Source organism: Girardinichthys multiradiatus, chromosome 13 (assembly GCF_021462225.1).
Source record: "Girardinichthys multiradiatus isolate DD_20200921_A chromosome 13, DD_fGirMul_XY1, whole genome shotgun sequence".
Classification (NCBI taxonomy): domain Eukaryota; kingdom Metazoa; phylum Chordata; class Actinopteri; order Cyprinodontiformes; family Goodeidae; genus Girardinichthys; species Girardinichthys multiradiatus.
The window spans coordinates 4211356-4234254 of NC_061806.1; the positions used below are offsets into that span (position 1 = coordinate 4211356).

The 22899-nt window shown below is 40.3% G+C and overlaps 2 protein-coding genes across 2 annotated transcripts in view; one reads left to right on the forward strand and one right to left on the reverse strand.

Moving 5' to 3' along the window:
• The first annotated feature begins 80 nt into the window (after window positions 1–80).
• si:dkey-202e17.1 (uncharacterized protein LOC555344 homolog) lies at window positions 81–7793 on the forward strand. Its single transcript, XM_047383881.1, has 3 exons — window positions 81–287; window positions 6245–6915; window positions 7626–7793. The coding sequence occupies exons 1-3, from the start codon at window positions 137–139 to the stop codon at window positions 7791–7793; spliced, it is 990 nt and encodes a 329-aa protein (XP_047239837.1). The 5' UTR covers window positions 81–136.
• Window positions 7794–17182: 9389 nt separating this feature from the next.
• col28a1a (collagen, type XXVIII, alpha 1a) overlaps window positions 17183–22899 on the reverse strand; it is a 120433-nt gene continuing 114716 nt past the window's right edge. Inside the window, exon 34 of the mRNA XM_047383882.1 lies at window positions 17183–17515. Coding sequence (XP_047239838.1) covers window positions 17343–17515 — 173 coding nt within the window. The 3' untranslated portion in view covers window positions 17183–17342. The remainder of the gene's footprint in view (window positions 17516–22899) is intronic.

The window sequence follows — 22899 nt, forward strand, 5'->3', positions numbered from 1 at the left end:
TTTTAATTCTTTATTTTCAAGAGGACTGTTGAATTTTTTTTCCACTCACCTTCGGCCACGAATTAGATAATTGAAAACTTGTTATTTTAGGTGGGCCCTCTGTAAATATGTGTTTTTGACAGGTTTATTTAGAAGAATGAGGCCTAAAGATTTGATGTTCACCATTGGGTTGATGACTGGATTTTTCACCCTTCACTTACTGCTTAACTCCATAGTTCCAATGGAGCAGGTCTCCGTCTCTGTGAGGAATGGAAATCATCGGCTTAATGGCCATAATGCATACACAGGTAAGTGTTTATAAATTTGGGTATAAAATTTAAGTTTAGAGTGGCCATAATAATTATCACACTGTGTGCAACGCTTGAAATGATTTGTGCAAAGTAGAAATGATCTGTGGTTTAGCCTTTTATTTGATCCTATCATTATATTTTCTCTAGGTGTCTTTTTTTTCTATTTAGTGGAAACAACTATAACAGATGCAGTTTGACATTAACTTTTTTTTTTTTTATCCATTATAGCTATGTTGGTCGATCAGATTAAATGTTTTTATAATTTTTATTAGGACTGTTTTAAATAAACATAACAACATGGTGCAACGTGCAAAGATGGTGAATCACCTTCACTCATTCTAATAAATCTTCTGACATTATAAGGAAACTGTATACTATGCAAATATACTTTTAAAAAAATAAACCTGTTGTGCAGGTCTTGTAGGTAGTTACAGTTAACGTATAGATCCCTGTCAACATTTATTTATTTAAGATGGATGGGGCAGATGTGACTCAAAGTTATGTGACTATGACTTAGCTGTTCTTGTGATTTTGATTAGGCCACTTTTAATTAGGCAGCTTGCAATTTATGTCATATAAACGGTTTGTTACAGTGTAGAGAACATAATACAGATGAGCTGAGCAGGGTTCTCTATTTCTACCTTTCTAGTATGTGAATACTCCACCCGCCACAGTTTCTGCTTATGTTCGGCTTGTGTTTCCTTGTACTTAAACAACTGACTAATTCTGTCAGTTAAACCGTCAGACATGATGAGTATGATTAGCTTGCACAAGAAAGCTTTTAAAATAAATATTTTAAAAGTGTAAATAAACACTGAGATTAGTGCAATATTATTTCTAACACAGATGACAGTTGACTATAGATTAAAATAATGCCTAAAGCTGCATTCTTCCTTTGCTCGGTAACTGTCTGATGAGTGAAACCAAAACAAACTGGAGATGAGTTTACTCAGTTTATCAAGCTTACTTTTGTAAACCTATTATCACAATTTTCAATAATAGTTTAAATCAGAGACAGTTATGGTACATGTTTCCAACAGCTTCTGATCTGATTTGATAATATTGGAAGAAAATACATTATTATTTTCTTAGTGTGTGCATGGGTTTCACTTTCAGCCTACTGCAAGGCAAGTACAATGGTTCACATCTATGTTTAAAAAGCAGGTTTTTTGTAATGTAGAAAGTAAGACAGTGATAAAACCTTTTAAATGTTTTCTACATGTATTTTGAGACAATTAACATAAAAAGCTGCAGCAACCTGGTTGCATCGGTGTGCAACTTTAAACCTAAACTTTGCTGAAGTCCTTTCTGATTCATTTTCAGTATTTTCAGCCATTTTAAGCTCACTCCTAGCATCACTTCTATTAAATCTGATGAATGTGAAAACAAGTTTAACTACTATCCTACTTCACTCTTCCTGACTTTTCCACTTTTTCATCCTTTAGGTAAAGTAATAGTTTGGAGACAGGTTAGAAAGAATTAGAATGATCTCATTGTGTAAAGATCACAGTTAGGAAAAGGGTAAAAAAGCTTCCGCAGCATTACTTATAGACTATGGTACAATGAAGGCATCCATTGAAGAAAACAGAGAAAACAGTAGCTTTTCCAAACCTATTAAGTAAACAAGACTGAACGCGGAGGCAGCATACCTGTGGGTAAAAGAATGCTGAAGGAGTAGCATTGGATTTGTTTTATGTCAAATGTCAATGACTCAAACATCTCTACAGCAAGACCTCATGGTGCCCCCCACAGGGCACCATGAGGGACACATTTGAATGCCTTCTCCAGGTCCACAAAACACATGTGGGATGTTGGGCAAACCCCCATGAAACCTCGAGTAACCTGCAGAGGGTGTAGAGCTGGTCCAGTGTTCCACAGGCGGGACGAAAACTACACTGCACCTGCTGAAGCTGAGTCCGACTATCGGCCGGACTATCCTCTCCAACACCCCGACGTAGGCCTTACCGGGGAGGCTAAGGAGTGTGATCCCCCTGTAGTTGGAACACACCCTCCGGTCACCCGTCTTATGAAGGGGGACCACAGCCCCAGTCTACCAGTCCAGAGGCACTGTCCCCAACCACCATGCAATGTTGAAGAGGCACGTCAACCATGACAGCCCCACAACATCCAGAGACTTGAGGTACTCAGGGCGGATCTCAACCACCCCTGAAGCCCTGCCACTGTGGAGCTTTTTAACCACCTTGGTGACTTCAGCCTGGGTGATGAAAGAGTCCAACCTCAAGTCCCCAGCCTCTGCTTCCACCAGGGAATGCGCGAAGGCAGGATTGAGGAGCAGTTCCCCATCCCCACCGTAAACAGTGTTGGCAAAGCACTGCTTCCCCCTCCTGAGGCACCGGACGGTTTGCCGGAATCGCTTCGAGGCCAACCGGTAGTCCTTGTGCATGGCCTCCACTGATCACCTACAGGTGGTGATCAGTGGACAGCTCAGCCCCTTTCTTCACCCGAGTGTCGAATACATGCGGCCGAAGGTCTGACGAGACGACAACAAACTCTCACGTTGGCGTTGAAGTTCTCCAGCAGAATAATGGAGTCCCTGGGATGGTTACTATGCAACACCCCCGACAGAGACGCCAAGAAGGCCGGGTACTCAGCACTACCGCTTGGCCTGTAGGCCGAAGAGAGACCTGTCCCCAACCCAAAGGCACAGCGATGTAACCCTCTCATCCACTGGGGTAAACCCCAACACGAGACAGCTGAGCTGGGGGGCAACAAGCAAACCCACCCCAGCCCGCCGCCTCTCCCTGCGGGCCACTCCAGAGTAGAAGTGAGTCCAGCCCCTCTCGAGGAGATGGGTTCCAGAGCTATTTCTAGTCAATATCTCTCGACCTCCTGCACAAGCTCAGGCTTGTTGGGGATTATGATTATTGATTGATTAATCTTGATCAATAATTATAATCAAAAATCATAATTTGACAAAATTAACTTCTTAACCAAAATCCTCATTTATGAATCGAGACCAGAGATGTTTCTGGTGTTGTAATTGTGGCTCAACGCCTTTGACAATTACAACCGTTAAATACTCCGTAATAATTAATAACTATTGCCGGAGATGTCACTGTTTAATCGACCGTTTCTGCCGAAACGTGTGGAACTTTTAACCTTATTTTGACTGACGAATCACTTTTGCACACAATGAACACAAAACGCTCTCTTTTAATCTATGTGAATATTTATTAATCTTCACCTACTCAACATGCAAAATTCTACATAACAAGGGTAACACATCTAACTAAGCAAATAAAGCAAACAGCAGTGGGTGTGTATTGAATCAACCAGCAGTTATGGCAAAAAGAAGGAATGAGAATATGGAAAAGGGGTGTGGTGGTGAGTGGAGCTTGGGCGGCGCAGCTCCAACTGTAACTCAGTTATTCTGAGTCATAAAACGTCCCCCAATTCCTGAACAGACAAAGAGTTATAAAACTTTTGGCGGCAAGCTAGCGAGCAGTGAGATTGGAGACAAAGGAAAATGGGGAATTTCACCATGAGGTTTTTTAACAGTCCAGTCTTACCGCGCACCTGCGTTGACTCTCAGGTGGTAAAACACGCACAGAGCTAGCACAGCGGCTTCAGACATCAACACAACACATCAAGAAGGGAAAATATGATCTGACCATCAAAAGTCGACTTTGGGATGAAGCACAGAAGCGGTTCGACTCCTCGAAACTCCGTGCTCTTAGTTACGTGTTAAGCTCACGTCTTCGATCGGCAAAGTGAAATTAACTGGCCTTCCTAGTCCAGAAACCTCAGTTATGAATTGTTCGTTGTCCAACGAGAGAGAATGAATGAACTTCCAGGAGCTCTTCTCTTAAAGGAGCGCACTTCAGTTGCTAGTCCGGTCTCTAGCAGAAGGCGGCGTGTTCAAAACGGATGCCTTCCTATCAGAATCAGAATCAGAATCAGAATCAGAATCAGAATCAGAATCAGAATCAGAATCAGAAAAGCTTTATTGCCAAGTACGTTTTTGGACATACAAGGAATTTGTTTTGGTGTAGTCGGTGCAATACAATACAAATTAAACAGTATAAACATATCTACAATATAGCGTCTTGTGACATCAGACTTGGGACGCTCGTCATATCCATCGCAATGCTCGATGGGATATGTAGGAGCGGCTGTCCTGGATACCAAAATGGCCAATGCCATTGGAGAGGCACAGTGACATCCAACAACGTGCAGATAGTCCAATACTCCGCAAACAAGTGGTCCAACAGGCTCCTTACTTCCAAGCGAGGTGACATTCCACATCCCTAGAGCCAGCCTAAGCATCCAAAGATCAGGCCGCCAAGGTCTCCACTTTCGTCCGCTGCCCAGTCCTCTTTGCACCGGTCCCTCATGGTTCCCCCTGCAGGTGGTGGGCCCACTGGGGGGTGACCTTGCATCTCTCATTCAGGCTTGGCCCGGCCGCGTCCCGCGAAGAGCAACTCAGCCACCAGGCACTCTCTGACGAGTCCCGACCCTAGGCCTGACTCCAAGGTGGGACCCCGGCTCTGCCGTATCGGGCAACATCACCTGCCTCGATTGTATGGTCCTCATGAAGGTGTCTTACCCGTCACCCACAGCCTGATAAATTGCCTGCACAGCAGTGAGATTCTGCATTATCTCCGATTAATTTGTTGTCCACATATGCTTGTCATAGGTTGATTCAATGTAGGGTTCTGTACAGGGTCCATGCTAGCTTAGGTAAAGTGTACCACTCTGTCAGGCATGTTGCAGATGTCACTTATCCAACCACATGTTCTGGTCCTGTACAAAGCTGATGTCATTCTGGTCTGATATTTTTGCCGCAGTAAGCTTGGCATTTGGTTGTACTATTACTCCTAACCCTCTGGCCGTAGGTTGATTTTGCTTAACACATCCACTGGATACGCAAGGTACTCTACAATTTGAAGCTGGAGAACTTGATTCTTCTTCAAGGTCCCTGTAAAATTATTCATCACCACATGGGACCCCTTGATACGGTATGCAGATTATCTTGATTACACTCTTGACATGAAGGTTGAGTAGGGAAACTGACCGCCATTTTTTTGGAGGTTGTTGTTTGTTTGTCTGGTGGCATTTGCCTGTGAGGGTGGGGGCAGCAGAAGTGTTGAGTGCTACTCTTCAATATGCCCTCTTTTTCTTAAACACACTGCACTTACTGTTGTCTGTTCACTTTCAGAAATGTTCAGTATATAAGGTTGAAAAAAAAGAGAAGAAAACCCTTTGTGGACTGAGGTAACCAAGGTGAAACTTTTTTAAAGATATGTGTCCCATTACATCTGCCGTAAAACTAAACGCATTTGAGATAAAGAATATCAGAGCAATAGTCAAACATGGAGGTGGCAGTGTAATGCTAATGGTTGTCGGCTGTTTTGCTGCTTCAGACCGAAACAACTTGCCATTCTTAATGGAACCATGAATTTTGCTCTCTATCAAAAAATGAAAAAGACGATAAATCCTTTCATGCATAAAAGCCTTTTCACAGCAATGTAGCAAATAAGAAATTCTTTTAAGAAAATGTTCCCTTCAAAGTGATTATAAAAAAGAAACTGCTTGTTGTATGGCTGTGAATCCTAATCATGAAACAAGATGAGTAAAATAAGCTATAAAAATAATACAAAAATGTAACTAGTAACATTTTGGGCTCAACATGCTTTTCTTCGCTTAAATTAAACTTCTAACTTAGTTTTGATCAACTGTCATGCTTTATATTTAAAATACTGTTGATCAGTGATTGTATTGATTAATTGTCATTAATATTTTCACAAGCTTAAAAACTCTGGATCAAGTAACTGTCCAAGCTACCCAACAGACAGGTGGTGATAATCCACTCTTTAGATGTTGCCCTATTCTCGACCTTTACAAGGTTTTTTTTTTAATGCTGTTAAAATTGTATGACTCAGCACTGCTTCAGAAATTGAACATATGTAAAACATGTCTATTTGAATTTCTAGAACCAAGTAAAAGGAACAACTCGGCAGGAAATTCCCCTACCTCTGCACGGATTTTGTGTTGGATTATGACCGGACCTAAGAACCTGGAATCACGAACCAAGCATGTCAAGGCAACGTGGGGAAAGCATTGCCACAAAGTGCTGTACATGAGTTCAGTGAAGACAGATTTCCCTACTGTGGAGCTGAATGTGAGTGAAGGAAGGGAAAATCTGTATTGGAAGACCATCAAAGCTCTCCAGTACATCCACCAGCACCATTTGGATGGAGCCAACTGGTTCCTGAAAGCAGATGATGACACATATGTGGTTGTAGAGAACCTGAAGTACATCTTATCCAAATTTGACCCAGAAAAACCATTGTACATGGGTCGCAGGTTTAAACCATTCATAAGTCAAGGCTACATGAGTGGAGGAGCAGGTTACGTCCTGAGTAAGGAAGCACTGAGGAGATTTGTAAGAGGTTTTCACACAGGAGAATGTACTCACTTCTCCACAATAGAAGACATGGCTCTGGGGAAATGTATGGAGACCATGAAAGTGGAGCCAGTAGACACCCGAGACATGAAGGGCAGGCAAACATTCCATCCTTATCCTCTAGACCATTACGTTATACGACAACAGCGAAGACCTCGGCCTTGGAATATGATTTATGACTACTATACTCCAATTGAGGTAAGCAACACAAATTAACCACTGGTTCAGGAGAATGTCTTAGTTTTTCCAAAACAACAAAGCTGGTTTTCTACATCCTGAGAGAGCTCTTTGCTTTTACTCATGAAAGGAATGTGTAATACCTTAATATTGAGAAAACGTTTATAGGTCACCAGTTAGGACTAAACCAACTGATTAGCTGCACTGAGAAAGGGGGGATTGTTTCCATAAACTGACCAATTTCTGCTGTGTTATTTACATTTTAGGCCTTTCAGTAGTGCTTTTTCTGTTCAATAATTATTAATATTGTCCCTCCAATTTATTCCATACAACTTCATTTATAGACTAATTTGCCTTGATTTTGGTATATGTGCATAATATTTGAGTTGTTGCCAAACAAATTGTGTGATTTTTATGTGAATAGTTCAATTACAAATTTATTAACTAAGGAATATATAGACATGTTGAATACTTATTTTTCCCCACTGGATTTAGAAATCCCTGAAATTACCAGAGCTAATATACATATTCTTGAGGTTTTCATAAACTGGACCTTTCATTTAAAAAGTGAAAATGCTCCAAAACAAGACTCTGCTCCCAGAGCAGACCGTATGTAAAATGTTTTCTGAAACATCTAACTGCATGTCTTTAGTTAATGTAATGCTGAAACAGTTTTATTTCAAGATCTTACTAAATGTTTTCTTTCGCTTTTTCTGTTTCCGTCTCCCCAGGGTCCAAATTGCTGCTCAGATTTAGTTGTATCTTTTCACTACATTTATGCTGTTCAGCAGTACGTGTTGGAGTATCTGACCTACCATCTACGACCATATGGTTACATATATAGATTTAGACCTGATGAAAGCGTGGAAGCTGACAACAAAACTAACAGAGGAGCATGAGCAGAAGAAAGAAATGGAAAAGGACCAAAAAGAGGCGAAAAGGATGAGTGGGAACAAAAGGGGTTATGAAGGGGGATGTTGTCAATCATCAGTATGATGAAAACTGGTCTTCCAGCAGTATCAGTGAGTGGGAAGAAGGTATCATGAAAAATGAGTAGAATGAGTGGAAAGGCAGAAGGAGTGTTAGGGAGGATAGAGAAGATGAGCAAGGACGAGGTGAGCATGAATGAATGAATGTGAGGGAAGAAGACCAGCCAACAAAGTTTGATGTCAATAGGTTCGCTAATTAAAGGCTGAATAGACAGGTGACTAAGGTGTTGTTCAGACCTGAAACTAAGTTAACGCCTTTATTTAGTGAAACACCAGTGAATGTATAATTAGGCTTCTAACCCACCATTCCATACACCTGACACTGATGGTAAACCACAGCAATGTTTCACAGCTTTTAGAAAATTTAGGGAGGAGGGGGTAACTGTCAAGTAGATAAAGCTTTCTGAACCTGGATCTAAGCGCCTCAATCCCGCTACTGCTTATCAACACCTCTGCTTGCTTGAGGAGAAGAAATACACCTATCATACTAATGGAGGCTTTCAAATTACCTCACAAGGTTAATAAACATTCCAAGTGTCCTTGGTATAGTTTGGATCATAGCTAATAATTAGCAAATACAGTTTGAATTGACAGAGGCTCAACATATTTTATGTTTCTTTGTCCTTTGACCAAAAGTAAGTTGTTTTTTTTGCTGTCTTTTGCATTTTTATTTTCTGACGTCTTATGTTGTTCTTCATATTAGTATAATACAGTATAGAACTGGGATATTTTAAATATTACTTCTAAAAAGGGTGCTCCTAAAATTAATGAATAATTGTGGGTTTGAATATTGTTTTGTCTCATAAAGAATGATGTAACTGATGTTTCTTAAACTGTAGGAGATAATTTAAAAGGCATTTGCGCTCCTTTTCTTACGGTTTAAGAGATGAAGAGAAATATCAGCATGTTACTACAGAGTTATGGTATTTTTGCCAAACTTTCTCAGAAAATTTTTTATTTAGCTGAAAGCACAGCAACAACACTGTAAATGTGTTCCTGTTTGGTATTTAGTTTGACTTCTGAGTTCTGAGAGTGGCAAACAGCAATTAAATAGGTTATTCTAAAACTTGAAACCATTTATGCAGCCGATGCTCAGTAATTTATTCCATGGCTGTTTGTATTGATTTTCCCTAAAAGTATTTTTCATTTCTGACTTCAGAGTAGATGGAATGCAGCATAGGCAATATGGTGTTGGGATACATGAGAAAATAAAACATGTATGCTATAATGCCTTGATGAGACATGCGTCTCTAGAAGAAAATGTATTACCAATAGAAAATATAATGGTCCCCTTTCATCAAACGTTTGACAGGTGACAGATGACCTTTGTCCTTGAGGAGGTTGTATAATAAGGAACACGTGAGGGGACAGGTGGCAGGATGTGCTGACGTGTCAGAACACATGATGTTAGGAATGTGGGGTGACAGGTGACCTTTTGTCCCTTTTATTGAGCTAAGATGACCGGTGGCAGGATGTGCTGACATGTCTGAACATGTGATGTTTGGTACGTCACCATATGTGAGGACAGGATTTGAGGACATATCAGTGGCATCTGTTAGAAGAGATTAAAAATCAATTTTTAACAAGATTATTTTAAAGAAATTAGGAATGCTTCCAATATACTAATGTGAAGTAGACTCCATCTTATTAGTTGTGTTTGTTTTCTCTTTCTTCTTCACTTCAAACTTCTTACCTGTTTAGAAAAATAATCATGAAATAGAACAGTTAAATAAATGTAAAAGAAACCTATTAAGTTAACTTTTTTAGAGCAGTCTTTTGAATATTCCCTGCAAATAACGTCAACCTCTTTAAGAGAAGTCTTTAGTTGTGCTGCAACAGTTTTAGTCACAGTTACCATGGGCATCTTGGCTGTTTTGCCTGACCTGTCAGTTCAGGTGTACAGATGTATGCCAAAGATGTACTTACAGGTCCTTCTCAAAATATTAGCATATTGTGATAAAGTTCATTATTTTCCATAATGTCATGATGAAAATTTAACATTAATATATTTTAGATTCATTGCACACTAACTGAAATATTTCAGGTCTTTTATTGTCTTAATACGGATGATTTTGGCATACAGCTCATGAAAACCCAAAATTCCTATCTCACAAAATTAGCATATCATTAAAAGGGTCTCTAAACGAGCTATGAACCTAATCATCTGAATCAACGAGTTAACTCTAAACACCTGCAAAAGATTCCTGAGGCCTTTAAAACTCCCAGCCTGGTTCATCACTCAAAACCCCAATCATGGGTAAGACTGCCGACCTGACTGCTGTCCAGAAGGCCACTATTGACACCCTCAAGCAAGAGGGTAAGACACAGAAAGAAATTTCTGAACGAATAGGCTGTTCCCAGAGTGCTGTATCAAGGCACCTCAGTGGGAAGTCTGTGGGAAGGAAAAAGTGTGGCAGAAAACGCTACAAAACAAGAAGAGGTGACCGGACCCTGAGGAAGATTGTGGAGAAGGGCCGATTCCAGACCTTGGGGGATCTGCGGAAGCAGTGGACTGAGTCTGGAGTAGAAACATCCAGAGCCACCGTGCACAGGCGTGTGCAGGAAATGGGCTACAGGTGCCGCATTCCCCAGGTCAAGCCACTTTTGAACCAGAAACAGCGGCAGAAGCGCCTGACCTGGGCTACAGAGAAGCAGCACTGGACTGTTGCTCAGTGGTCCAAAGTACTTTTTTCGGATGAAAGCAAATTCTGCATGTCATTCGGAAATCAAGGTGCCAGAGTCTGGAGGAAGACTGGGGAGAAGGAAATGCCAAAATGCCAGAAGTCCAGTGTCAAGTACCCACAGTCAGTGATGGTCTGGGGTGCCGTGTCAGCTGCTGGTGTTGGTCCACTGTGTTTTATCAAGGGCAGGGTCAATGCAGCTAGCTATCAGGAGATTTTGGAGCACTTCATGCTTCCATCTGCTGAAAAGCTTTATGGAGATAAAGATTTCATTTTTCAGCACGACCTGGCACCTGCTCACAGTGCCAAAACCACTGGTAAATGGTTTACTGACCATGGTATCACTGTGCTCAATTGGCCTGCCAACTCTCCTGACCTGAACCCCATAGAGAATCTGTGGGATATTGTGAAGAGAACGTTGAGAAACTCAAGACCCAACACTCTGGATGAGCTAAAGGCCGCTATCGAAGCATCCCGGGCCTCCATAAGACCTCAGCAGTGCCACAGGCTGATTGCCTCCATGCCACGCCGCATTAAAGCAGTCATTTCTGCCAAAGGATTCCCGACCAAGTATTGAGTGCATAACTGTACATGATTATTTGAAGGTTGACGTTTTTTGTATTAAAAACACTTTTCTTTTATTGGTCGGATGAAATATGCTAATTTTGTGAGATAGGAATTTTGGGTTTTCATGAGCTGTATGCCAAAATCATCCGTATTAAGACAATAAAAGACCTGAAATATTTCAGTTAGTGTGCAATGAATCTAAAATATATTAATGTTAAATTTTCATCATGACATTATGGAAAATAATGAACTTTATCACAATATGCTAATATTTTGAGAAGGACCTGTACAACTAGATTCTTGCCACTTACTGCAGCTTAACCTGTGAATTCAATTAAAAACAATAGTATGTATTACAAATGACCTGTAGTGTATCAATCACACTCCCCACTTACGCTTACACAGAAACACTACATGCACACAGTACGCACACACACTCAAAATAGGAGATAAATCATTTCACAATTACCCGGTAGTTAAACACAGACCAGCTTTAGCTGATTATTTTGCAATTAAAAGTTGAACCAAACCTGACTAATTAATTAAACCCTGAACATAAAGGTGAGGATCCTGGACTGAAGGTAGATAAGAATTCACTGACAATTTTCTTGCAAGAAGTCTCAGAAAAAGAAATTATTGATATAGTTCAACAGAATGCAACAGTATTGATATGTCTTTGAAAAGAAAGCTATAATTGAAATTGTTGAACCTTTTATATTTGTAACTTGTCCTTTACATAGGGCACCTTCCCTAGTACATTGAAGGTTACCCAAAGTAATACCTATATATAAAGCAGGAGATAAGCTTTTATTTTTGTATGATAGCTGCTTATTATTAGGTGTTATTATAGTATTTTTAAAGGTGTGTGTTTGATTCTGGTGCTAAGCTATCAGCTTCTTTTGTTTGCTTTAACTGCTAACAAGTAAGGACACGTGCTTGTTGCTAAAGAATATTTACCCAGAAAGGTTTAGTTTTCAATCCAGTAAATAATATTTCCCTAACATTATTTTACTAAATTTGATAACTAAGTAAACACCATTAAGCCTCATTTCTCCAGAAAGATTTGGCTCTTTTCCAAAATATTTCCTTAAATATTTGACCATTTCCTTAATTATTCCTTAATAATATTTCCTTAAATAATATTTAAATAAATTAAAGCAGCTAATTAGACCCTGTTGAGAATTAGTCATCCAGAAGGTTGGTTTTATTCAGCAGATCATTCTTTAAAACATTATTTTGTTAAAATAATATTTTATATGATCTTGTATTGTGAAAGGTTGTCTAAAGGTATGCTGATTATTGCCTAAGTTGGTTCCAAGACTAACTTAACTTCACTTCCAGGTTCTTCAAGATAATCCTTGGTTCTCAAACATAAACATTGCATGGTAATGTTGCATCACTGTTTTGGTCATGGTTTTAATCTTTAATCAACTTTAATCATCTTTAATCAACTAGTTTATATTGTACATAGCTCATTAGTCTTCATTATTCTTTAATTCTGCTTGGTAGTTTAGTTTGATTTTTTTAGCATAGTAAAGAGTTTGTTGATTGAAATATGTTTGACTTTGAGTTGACTTATTTTTGTTAATAAATTCTTGTATTTTAAGAAATTGTGTCAATTCATTCCATTTGTGTGCAGAGTTTTGCTGTTCAATAATGTCAGAGCTTGGCTCACCCTTTTGATTTTGTCCTAATATCATCGCCTTATTGGGCTGGTATTCACAGGACAACCCTTAACAAACCAAAATATTATTTGGTAAAATATGAAAATATTAATATTAAATATTAAATAATATTTTCAGATTCATAGTCACAACAAGTCTTTGTAGGTTGCAGTTGTGCCATTCTCTGCATTTTCAGAATGAGAAACAGGTGGCAGGATGTGCTGATGTGTCAGAACACGTGATTTTCCTTCCTCAGAAAGCTGTGTTTATTAATGAACAGATAAGTCTCGCACATCACTGCTGTTTGGGCAGTATCATTGTCATGAATAAATACAGAAGGAGAAAAGCAGGCATATCATTATCTGGATTACATATTGTGTTGACTTTGGGTCACCTTGCATAGGGAAGAGGAAGTAGATGCTATTGCACCATGACTCTGCACAGAGGCCACACCTGTCGCCTTTGTTTAGAAAATGGGTGAAGTGTGCTTTTCTGGTCTCAGTGATGTGAGACAGAATGTCTTTTTGCTGTAATGTGATCCCAGCAGATGAAGATGCTCATCTTTCGGAGCTGCACTGAGTTGCATCTGTGATCAAACTTACCAGTAAAATTCAGAGCCAGTCTCTCTCCTATTGTCTACTCTCCCCTCTGTCTCTGTATTTTATTAAGTTTTGCTTTTACCTAATGGCCATGTTGTTAAAAGTCAGACATAATTATCACCTCCTTCCTGAGTGCAGAGAGGTGAAGTCAAAACCACATTCATGGTGTGACAAAACGTACCTGTAGATATTCTTTCGAAAATGGACCTAAACTCTCTATATGTTTGGTACAAAGATAAAGTTATAACTATCTGACTGCTGGATCACATCATACAGTATATGATGTGATCCAGCAATCATATACATATATATATATATATATATACATATATATATATATATATATATATTTCTTTTTTTTTTTTTTTTTTTTTTGCCCAGGTCTTTTTTGCAAAAGAGATTTGTAATCTCAGTGGGTTATACCTGGTTAAATAAAGGTTACATACATACGTTCTTCCATCATATACTACATTGTGAGCAAAGATTTAGAGACAGAGGTAGGGGATCACGTGACTTATTGTGTTTATTTTTAGGTGCCATTTCATGTGTTGATTTGGTTTGTCCATCATAGCTGAATCTCAAGATGTTAGACCAAGGACAACAAGGACACAATGCTGGGCTATAAACAGTTTCAACTGTAAGAACAAATTCACAAAACAGTAATAAATCATTTTCCATAAGTAGGTTTTATGTTTATATTAAACATTCAGTGAAAAACGGAATAACCAGTGTTGTGAATTAAAATCATGTATTTTCATGCTATCAGTTTAGTTTGCATGTGAACCGAGATTTAACATGAGTGAGCCTTGAGGAGAGAAGACAGATCACAGCAGTCAAAAGTTTGATGAAAAGTTACCATTATATTCTATGCCAATGCACAATGTAAAATGATCATAAAAATTACTTTTTCTCACATCTGGTTCTAAACAGTATGTAAATGTACCACAACCTCTGGCATTATGTTCTTGTTTTAAAAATATAGTTGCAGCCCAACATTGGGTTCCTACATTAACACTACAGCTATTGCGGCCTGTTAATGGCATAGCTGCTATGAATGAGAAGGTTGCTCTGACAACAGCCTTTCACTGACTGGTTAAAGTGATTTTTTTTACACTTTTAGTTTGATCCTGTGTGTCCAACAACTATTTTTAAGTAAAGGGATGTTTTAGAATATGGGTTTAAGCTTTACAATCTCTATATGTGTACTTGCTTCTGTTTAGGCTTTAACAGGCTTTATAAAGCCTGTTAAAGTCTGAAATATAGAACCTCTGCTACAAATGATTTTGGACCACCCATTACAGATAAAGAATGTCAATGCCGAATGTTCTAATTACTGAAATGGGAAAGTATGAAGCCTAAACAACATTTTATTTCTATATAGAAAATTTTATTTTGCTCATTTATAAACTATTCCTTTAGATAACTGCACAATGCTAGGCAATAAAGGACAATTTACCATGAAGTGTTTTTTATTCAGGCATCATTCAACAGAGTGGTGCTACCAAATGAAGAAAAACTGCAGCTCAGGAATGGCTAAAAGATGATGCAAACATTTTGTAAAGAGTTTAAAAAACTAATGCTACTAATTACTTTTATAAAAACAGCTACAAATACAGTAGACTATTTTCCACAAAGTAATTCCCTAAAATAAAACATGGAATGTTTTATACACATAAAGTACTATGTACATGAACGCCATTTGTTTTGGCAAGTAAAAGTTTCTTGAATCTGATTTTGTTTCTGACTTTTTGCAGTTTTCATTAGATTATTACATGACATAAATTGGTCATTTATTTAGGAATTTCTTTTAACATGGATGCAAGCTTTCTCACGCCCAGCAACTATACCACATCCAGTATACATACAGTGACTTGCAAAAGTATTCATACCACCTGAGCGTTTTTACATTCTATCAAACTACAACTGCAAATATTTTATGGGGATTTCAGGTAAATGACCAACACAAAGTAGTGCATAATTGTGAAGTAAAAGGAAAAATGTTACAGGTGAGGTGTGCATGTTGTATTTGGCACCCAGTCAATCCTTTCATTGCAGTTACATCTGCAAGTCCTTTGAGACTACTAGGTTTGCACATGTGCTGACCACACGTTTTGGCTCCTTTTTTCCCAAAAGGCTCATGCTCAGTCAGATTGGTGCCGCCCCAAATTTCCAGTCAGATTTAGAACTGGACTTTGACTGGCCTTACCTACATGAATCGGCTTTGTTCTAAGCCATCCCATTGTATCTCTTGCTGTATGTTTAGGGTGGTTGTCCTGCTGGAAGGTCAATCTCCACCGCAGTCTCAAGTCTTCTGCCGCCTCCAACACGTTTTCTTTCAGGATTGACTTTAATTTAACTTTATCCATCTTCCCATTTCCCATCAACTCTGACCAGCTTCACTGACCCTGCTGCTAAAAAGTCTCCCCACAGCATGATGCTGCCACCATCACTTCTGACTGTGGGGATGGTGTTTTTAGGGTTATGTGCAGTTGTATGCCTGGCAGCCTCTGTGCAATTTCAAAAATCTTAGAGGACTTTAACATGCCAAAATGTGGAAGCTTGATATCTTAGTAACTCATGTTACACTCCACAATAGATGATGGCAGACTGCATCACTTGTTGAATGTTGGATATGGACCAGTTGGGTAACATGTTTATACTAATTAAATCTTATCTATGCACCTCTGCTCATCATAAACATGTCAGTCCATCAATATATGGCCAGCAATTTACAGGCTGTCATTGTGCTCATTATTAGAGTTGGAGGCTGACAAGAGAAAGGTGAAACAGAAGCAAAAGAGAAGCTCATGGTTGGGCAAAAGAGGACAGTAATCAGATTTGTGAAGTGCCTTGAGACAACATGTGTTGTGAATTGGCGTTATATAAATAAACTGAATTGAATTGAATTGAATTGAATTGGTGTCTGTCAAAGTCACTGTAGAACTTACCCAGAAGATTTCTGACACTTTTTGATATTTGTTGTATGTTGTCTTTGGTGCTGATTCGGTAGTTAGGGAGTGTGTCACATTAAACAAATACCAGAGATTTACTTTCACAATGAAAGATTTTGGCTAAGACAGTCCATAACAGCACAGTTAAAATTAAATTTAGTTTTTTGCCACACGTAGCATTTTCATTCAGTTTTGCTCTTAAAATAACTTTTTAGTGTGTTCCCTTTATGGCCTGTTGCAAACTGCAATCAAGACTTCTTAATAATGTGCTACTTTGTGTTAGTCTATTAAATAAAATGCTAACAAAATACAATAAATTTTGTGGCACTAACGGTCAAAATTTGAAAAGGTTTCCCTTTCTGGGAGATACTGTATGTCTATGTCCAAATTGTCAGTGTATTAATGTGACAGCATGACCGTATTTTATAATTTATTGCCGCTCAGTTGTACCAAAATGGCTCATGTTACAGACGTAATTGACTTATTTAATTTCTACTTTATCTCTGATGGGTTTGTCAAGGATGTGGTCATATCTTTCTCAGCCCAAAATGAAACATACACTTCGGTATTATGGGAGCAGATATCCTTTTCCACAAATTTTATAAAAACTCCTTTCAAAAGTTTTAAGAAATTATATATCGAAATAATGAATAGCCCTATAATGATTTTATTTTGTCCTGAATTTTAAGGAGTTTTTCAGCTCCTCCTTTAGCTTATGTTTCTTCTTCTAAAGCTTTGATGCAATATGTTGGTTTCCTTTGGTTGACATATTTTACAAGCTGTTATTATGTAAATACCTCTAGACTGAAGACTGATAACACAGAAACCAACCAGGAAACCTCTGTGAGAATATATTTTGATAGACAGAAACATTCTCCACCGCAGTCAGAGAGTAACCATGACAGGTGTTGCTGTAGGCGCTTTTCTTTCTTGTTACTGTTACTAATCCTGATGGAATCTGCTTGACATCAATCCAAACATCCATCCAAACAGTCTATTACGTGTAGATACAGGTATTCCTGCACTTGACTTCATTCTCAAAGTTGTTTGCGTTGCCCTGACAACCTCCATACCAAAACTGGGCACAGGCATTGGCCTCTGGGTCGTAGTACCACCTGACTGTGTACTGCCGACATGGACCAGGTTCAAGAGACTGGCTGCACCCCTTACCTAAAAGATGAAGAAGAAGAACACTGTTTTGGTTTATCATCATTAGCATTTCATGCACTGATCAAAAATGTGGCAGGTTAGAGTTTTAAACCTACTGATGTGTCAAAGACACTAAGATAATGTTGAAATCACAGACTCCCGTAATGCAAATATTTGTGCTCTAACTTGAGAGAACATCCAGCCAGCACAGTGAATACTCAGATAAGCTGACTGTTGGTTGGTAGCTAGTTTGCAAATAAACATGTGAAATATCTATGTTCATCCAAATAAACTTCCTTTCCTCAACTACAATCACTGCTCATAAAGCATTTTTTTCTATTCTTTGTCAAACATTTAACATTCCAGCAATTACTGACTCACAAACCTGCGGGGTAGTGTGTGTATCTTAATTAGATCTTATCTAGCCAACACAAATATTTTGTAGACGAACAAGACTGAATTTGAACTCACTGTCCACAATGGCAAAATGAATTTGGATGTGTCAAGGTGAGCCTTCTCTTTTGTTGTTTTCTGTTTTCAACTTCGATAGAAAACAGGCTAAAAATTATGGGATTCATCCGTCATGTTGCAGCAACAGGAGGAAGAAATATCAGTAAATACCCAGGGGGGGAAGCGGGCTGGTTTGCCCCCCAGGCACTGTTCCATTGTATCCAATATTCTGTTGGTGTAAAATTTCAAGCATTTTCAAGTCACAGGACTCAAGTGAAGTAACAAGTCCATAATGTGAAAGTCCATGTCAAGATGTAAGTCTATTTTATCAAGTTAAATCTAAAGTCAGTAAATGTGTGACTCGAGTCTGACTCAGTTCCAAGTGGCATGAATCAAGTCCATACCTCTGACAGAAAGACTTTTTGCCTTTGCCCTCAGGGGGTCTTGGCAGTGTGAATGAAAATGACTTTCTACTAAATAGAACGTAGGTTCTGTACTGTAACCACAGATTGTATAGGTATATAAGTGCGGCCCTTTAAGCTCTGGGCCTCAATAGTTCAAAACTGATAAAGGAAAAAACCCGATTTGGGAGCCGATTGTCCAGTCTCAACGTGATTCATATTTAGTTAGACTGGGTAGGGTGCCACTCACCCGGTGGGTGTGGACTCAGTTTTTTAGTGCTGCACTGCACGTTAGAGATAAATATAGTGGGGAATTGCAAAAATACAGATTGCAAACAGTATTTCTCAAAGAGGGAATAGGAAGAAGAAAGGGTCTGTACTAAAGCCCCCATGATTTCAAGACCCTAAAAACGCCCCTGTGACCAATAATTTTTCACTACAGTCTCGTCCAAACGATGTCCAAAGGACATTTTTGTAGAATTCTTCATGCTAGTTATTCAGATGCAATTCTACAAACCTAAGTCCTGCTGCCATATAAAGCTTTCTTCTGTCAGTACTTTTTTTCTAATTCCACTATCATGAACGTTAAAGATGCTGGCACAAAGTTCCTTATTTTGCCATATATGCTGATATTAAAGAGTTCATTATTCTATTTTAAAGGTGAGAAAAAGTAACCACGGAACCACGTCTTGTCTTTGTGAAGTATCATTTTGGATGCTTTCCAGTTCTGAATAGTATACTTTTCAAGTATTAAGGGTGTTTAATTTATTGTTCTACGGTGTCATGATTGGGAACGTTATTTTTCTGTGATGTCACAATCTAGTTTAATATTTAAGAATCAAATTACTATTAGAAGGCCGTACGGTGGCTAAGCCTTGCAGCAAGAAGGTTCTGGGTTCAACTCCCTGTATATACTGTATCTATTGTGGACCACTTCCGGTTCCTAGGAACCATCTCAGGTTTCTCAAAACCTGAGATGGTCCTCACACACTTCCTGAGGCACCTCAAGAAGTACAACCTTGCACAGGAGCTGCTGGTCATCTTCTACACTGCCATAATTCAGTCTGTCCTATCTTCGTCCATTTCAGTGTATATATATATATATATATATATATATATATATATATATATATAAACTCGTACTCGTCGCCTTCCGCGACCGGGTCGCGGGGCAGCAGACTCAGCAGAGACACCCAGACGTCCCTCTCCCCAGACACCTCCTCCAGCTCCTCCGGGGGGAGCCCAAGGCGTTCCCAGGCCAGCCGAGGGACATAGTCCCTCCAGCGTGTCCTGGGCCATCCCCTGGGCCTCCTCTCGGTGAGACGTGCCTGAATTACCTCCCGAGGAAGGCGTCCAGGGGGCATCTGGTATAGATGCCCAAGCCACCTCAACTGGCTCCTCTCGATGTGGAGGAGCAGCGGCTCTACTCCGAGCCCCTCCCGGATGGCCGAGCTTCTCACCCTATCTCTAAGGAAATGCCCAGCCACCCTACGGAAGAAGCTCATTTCAGCCGCTTGTATCCGGGATCCCTTTCTTTCGATCATGACCCAAAGTTGATGGCCATAGGTGAGGGTAGGAACGTAGACTGACTGGTAAAACGAGAGCTTCACTTTTCGGCTCAGCTCTCTCTTCACCACAACGGACCGGCACAGTGCCCCCATTACTGCCACAGCCACACTGATCCGTCTGTCGATCTCCCGCTCCATTCTTCCATCACTCGTGAACAAGACCCCGAGATACTTGAACTCCTCCACTTGAGGGAGGAACTCCCCTCCAACCTGAAGAGGACAAGCCACCCTTTTCCGGTTGAGTACCATGGCCTCTGACTTGGAGGAGCTGATCTTCATCCCAGCCGCTTCACACTCGGCTCTGAACCGCCACAGCAAATGCTGTAGGTCTTGGCTAGAGGGGGCCAGCAGGACTATGTCATCTGCAAAAAGAAGAGACGAAATCCACTGGTCCCCAAACCAGACCCCCTCCGGCCCTTGGCTGCATCTAGAAATCCTGTCCATAAAAGTTATGGACCGGTGACAAAGGGCAGCCCTGCCGGAGTCCAACATGCACCGGTAACAGGTCCGACTTAGTGCCGGCGATGCGAACCAAACTCCTGCTCCGCTCGTACAGGGACCGGATGGCCCCTAATAAAGGGCCCCCGATTCTATACTCCTGGAGCACCCCCCACAGGGCATCACCAGGGACACAGTCGAATGCTTTCTTCATGTCCACAAAACACATGTGAACCGGTTGGGCAAACTCCCATGAACCCTCGAGCACCCTGTAGAGGGTATAGAGCTGGTCCAGTGTTCCAACCACACTGCTCACCCTGAAGCCAAGGTTCAACTAGCGGCCGGACTCTCCTCTCCAATACCCTGGCGTAGGCCTTACCAGGGAGGCTGAGGAGTGTGATCCCCCTGTAGTTGTAACACACCCTCCAGTCCTCCTTCTTATGATATATATATATATATATATATATATATATATATATATATATATATATATATATATATATATATATATATATATATATATATATATATATATATATATATATATATATATATATATATATACAGGGGTTGGACAATGAAACTGAAACACCTGGTTTTAGACCACGATACTTTATTAGTATGGTGTAGGGCCTCCTTTTGCTGCCAATACAGCATCAATTCGTCTTGGGAATGACATATACAAATCCTGCACAGTGGTCAGGATATCCTGCAAGATATCCTGCAAGAAGCCATTCTTCTTGCAGGACAGTGGTCAGGTCACTATGTGATACTGGTGGAGGAAAACGTTTCCTGACTCGCTCCTTTTTGGGCCAAGGGAATGACATGATATGGCAACCCAAACCATCACTGACCACCCCCATGCTTCACTCTAGGAATGCAACAGTCAGGGTGGTACGCTTCTTTGTGGCTTTTCCACACCGTAACTCTCTTCTTGCACCATTGAAACCGACATTTGGCATTGGCATGAGTGACCAAAGGTTTGGCTGTAGCAGCCCGGCCGTGTATATTGACCCTGTGGAGCTCCCTATGTACAGTTCTGGTGGAAACAGGAGAGTTGAGGTGCACATTTAATTCTGCCGTGATTTGGGCAGCCGTGGTTTTATGTTTTTTGAATACAATCCGGTTTAGCACCTGAACATCCCTTTCAGACAGTTAATCCTGTTGGATGTGATTCGTCCTTCTTGGTATGCTGACATTACCCCGGATACCGAGGCTCTTGATACATCACAAAGACTTGCTGTCTTGGTCACAGATGCACCAGCAAGACGTGCACCAACAATGTGACCTGTTTTGAACTCTGGTATGTCACCCATAATGTTGTGTGCATTTCAATATTTTGAGCAAAACTGTGCTCTTACCCTGCTAATTGAACCTTCACACTCTGCTCTTACTGGTGCAATGTGCAATCAATGAAGACTGGCTACCAGGCTGGTCCAAATTAGCCATGAAACCTCCCAAACTAAAATGACAGGTGTTTTAGTTTCATTGTCCAACCCCTGTATATATACAGGTCCTTCTCAAAAAATTAGCATATTGTGATAAAGTTCATTATTTTCCATAATGTCATGATGAAAATTTAACATTCATATATTTTAGATTCATTGCACACTAACTGAAATATTTCAGGTCTTTTATTGTCTTAATACGGATGATTTTGGCATACAGCTCATGAAAACCCAAAATTCCTATCTCACAAAATTAACATATCATTAAAAGGGTCTCTAAACGAGCTAAGAACCTAATCATCTGAATCAACGAGTTAACTCTAAACACCTGCAAAAGATTCCTGAGACCTTTAAAACTCCCAGCCTGGTTCATCACTCAAAACCCCAATCATGGGTAAGACTGCCGACCTGACTGCTGTCCAGAAGGCCACTATTGACACCCTCAAGGAAGAGGGTAAGACACAGAAAGACATTTCTGAACGAATAGGCTGTTCCCAGAGTGCTGTATCAAGGCACCTCAGTGGGAAGTCTGTGGGAAGGAAAAAGTGTGGCAGAAAACGCTGCACAACGAGAAGAGGTGACCGGACCCTGAGGAAGATTGTGAAGAAGGGCCGATTCCAGACCTTGGGGGACCTGCGGAAGCAGTGGACTGAGTCTGGAGTAGAAACATCCAGAGCCACCGTGCGCAGGCGTGTGCAGGAAATGGGCTACAGGTGCCGCGTTCCCCAGACCTGGGCTACAGAGAAGCAGCACTGGACTGTTGCTCAGTGGTCCAAAGTACTTTTTTCGGATGAAAGCAAATTCTGCATGTCATTCGGAAATCAAGGTGCCAGAGTCTGGAGGAAGACTGGGGAGAAGGAAATGCCAAAATGCCAGAAGTCCAGTGTCAAGTACCCACAGTCAGTGATGGTCTGGGGTGCCGTGTCAGCTGCTGGTGTTGGTCCACTGTGTTTTATCAAGGGCAGGGTCAATGCAGCTAGCTATCAGGAGATTTTGGAGCACTTCATGCTTCCATCTGCTGAAAAGCTTTATGGAGATGAAGATTTCATTTTTCAGCACGACCTGGCACCTGCTCACAGTGCCAAAACCACTGGTAAATG

Excerpts from the sequence above, each read along its gene's own strand:
- si:dkey-202e17.1 (XM_047383881.1), top strand. The coding sequence starts at position 137 with ATGAGGCCTAAAGATTTGATGTTCACCATTGGGTTGATGACTGGATTT. Across the intron at positions 288-6,244 it reads TGGCCATAATGCATACACAG|AACCAAGTAAAAGGAACAAC; the intron begins GTAAGTGTTTAT and ends TTGAATTTCTAG. Across the intron at positions 6,916-7,625 it reads ACTACTATACTCCAATTGAG|GGTCCAAATTGCTGCTCAGA; the intron begins GTAAGCAACACA and ends CCGTCTCCCCAG.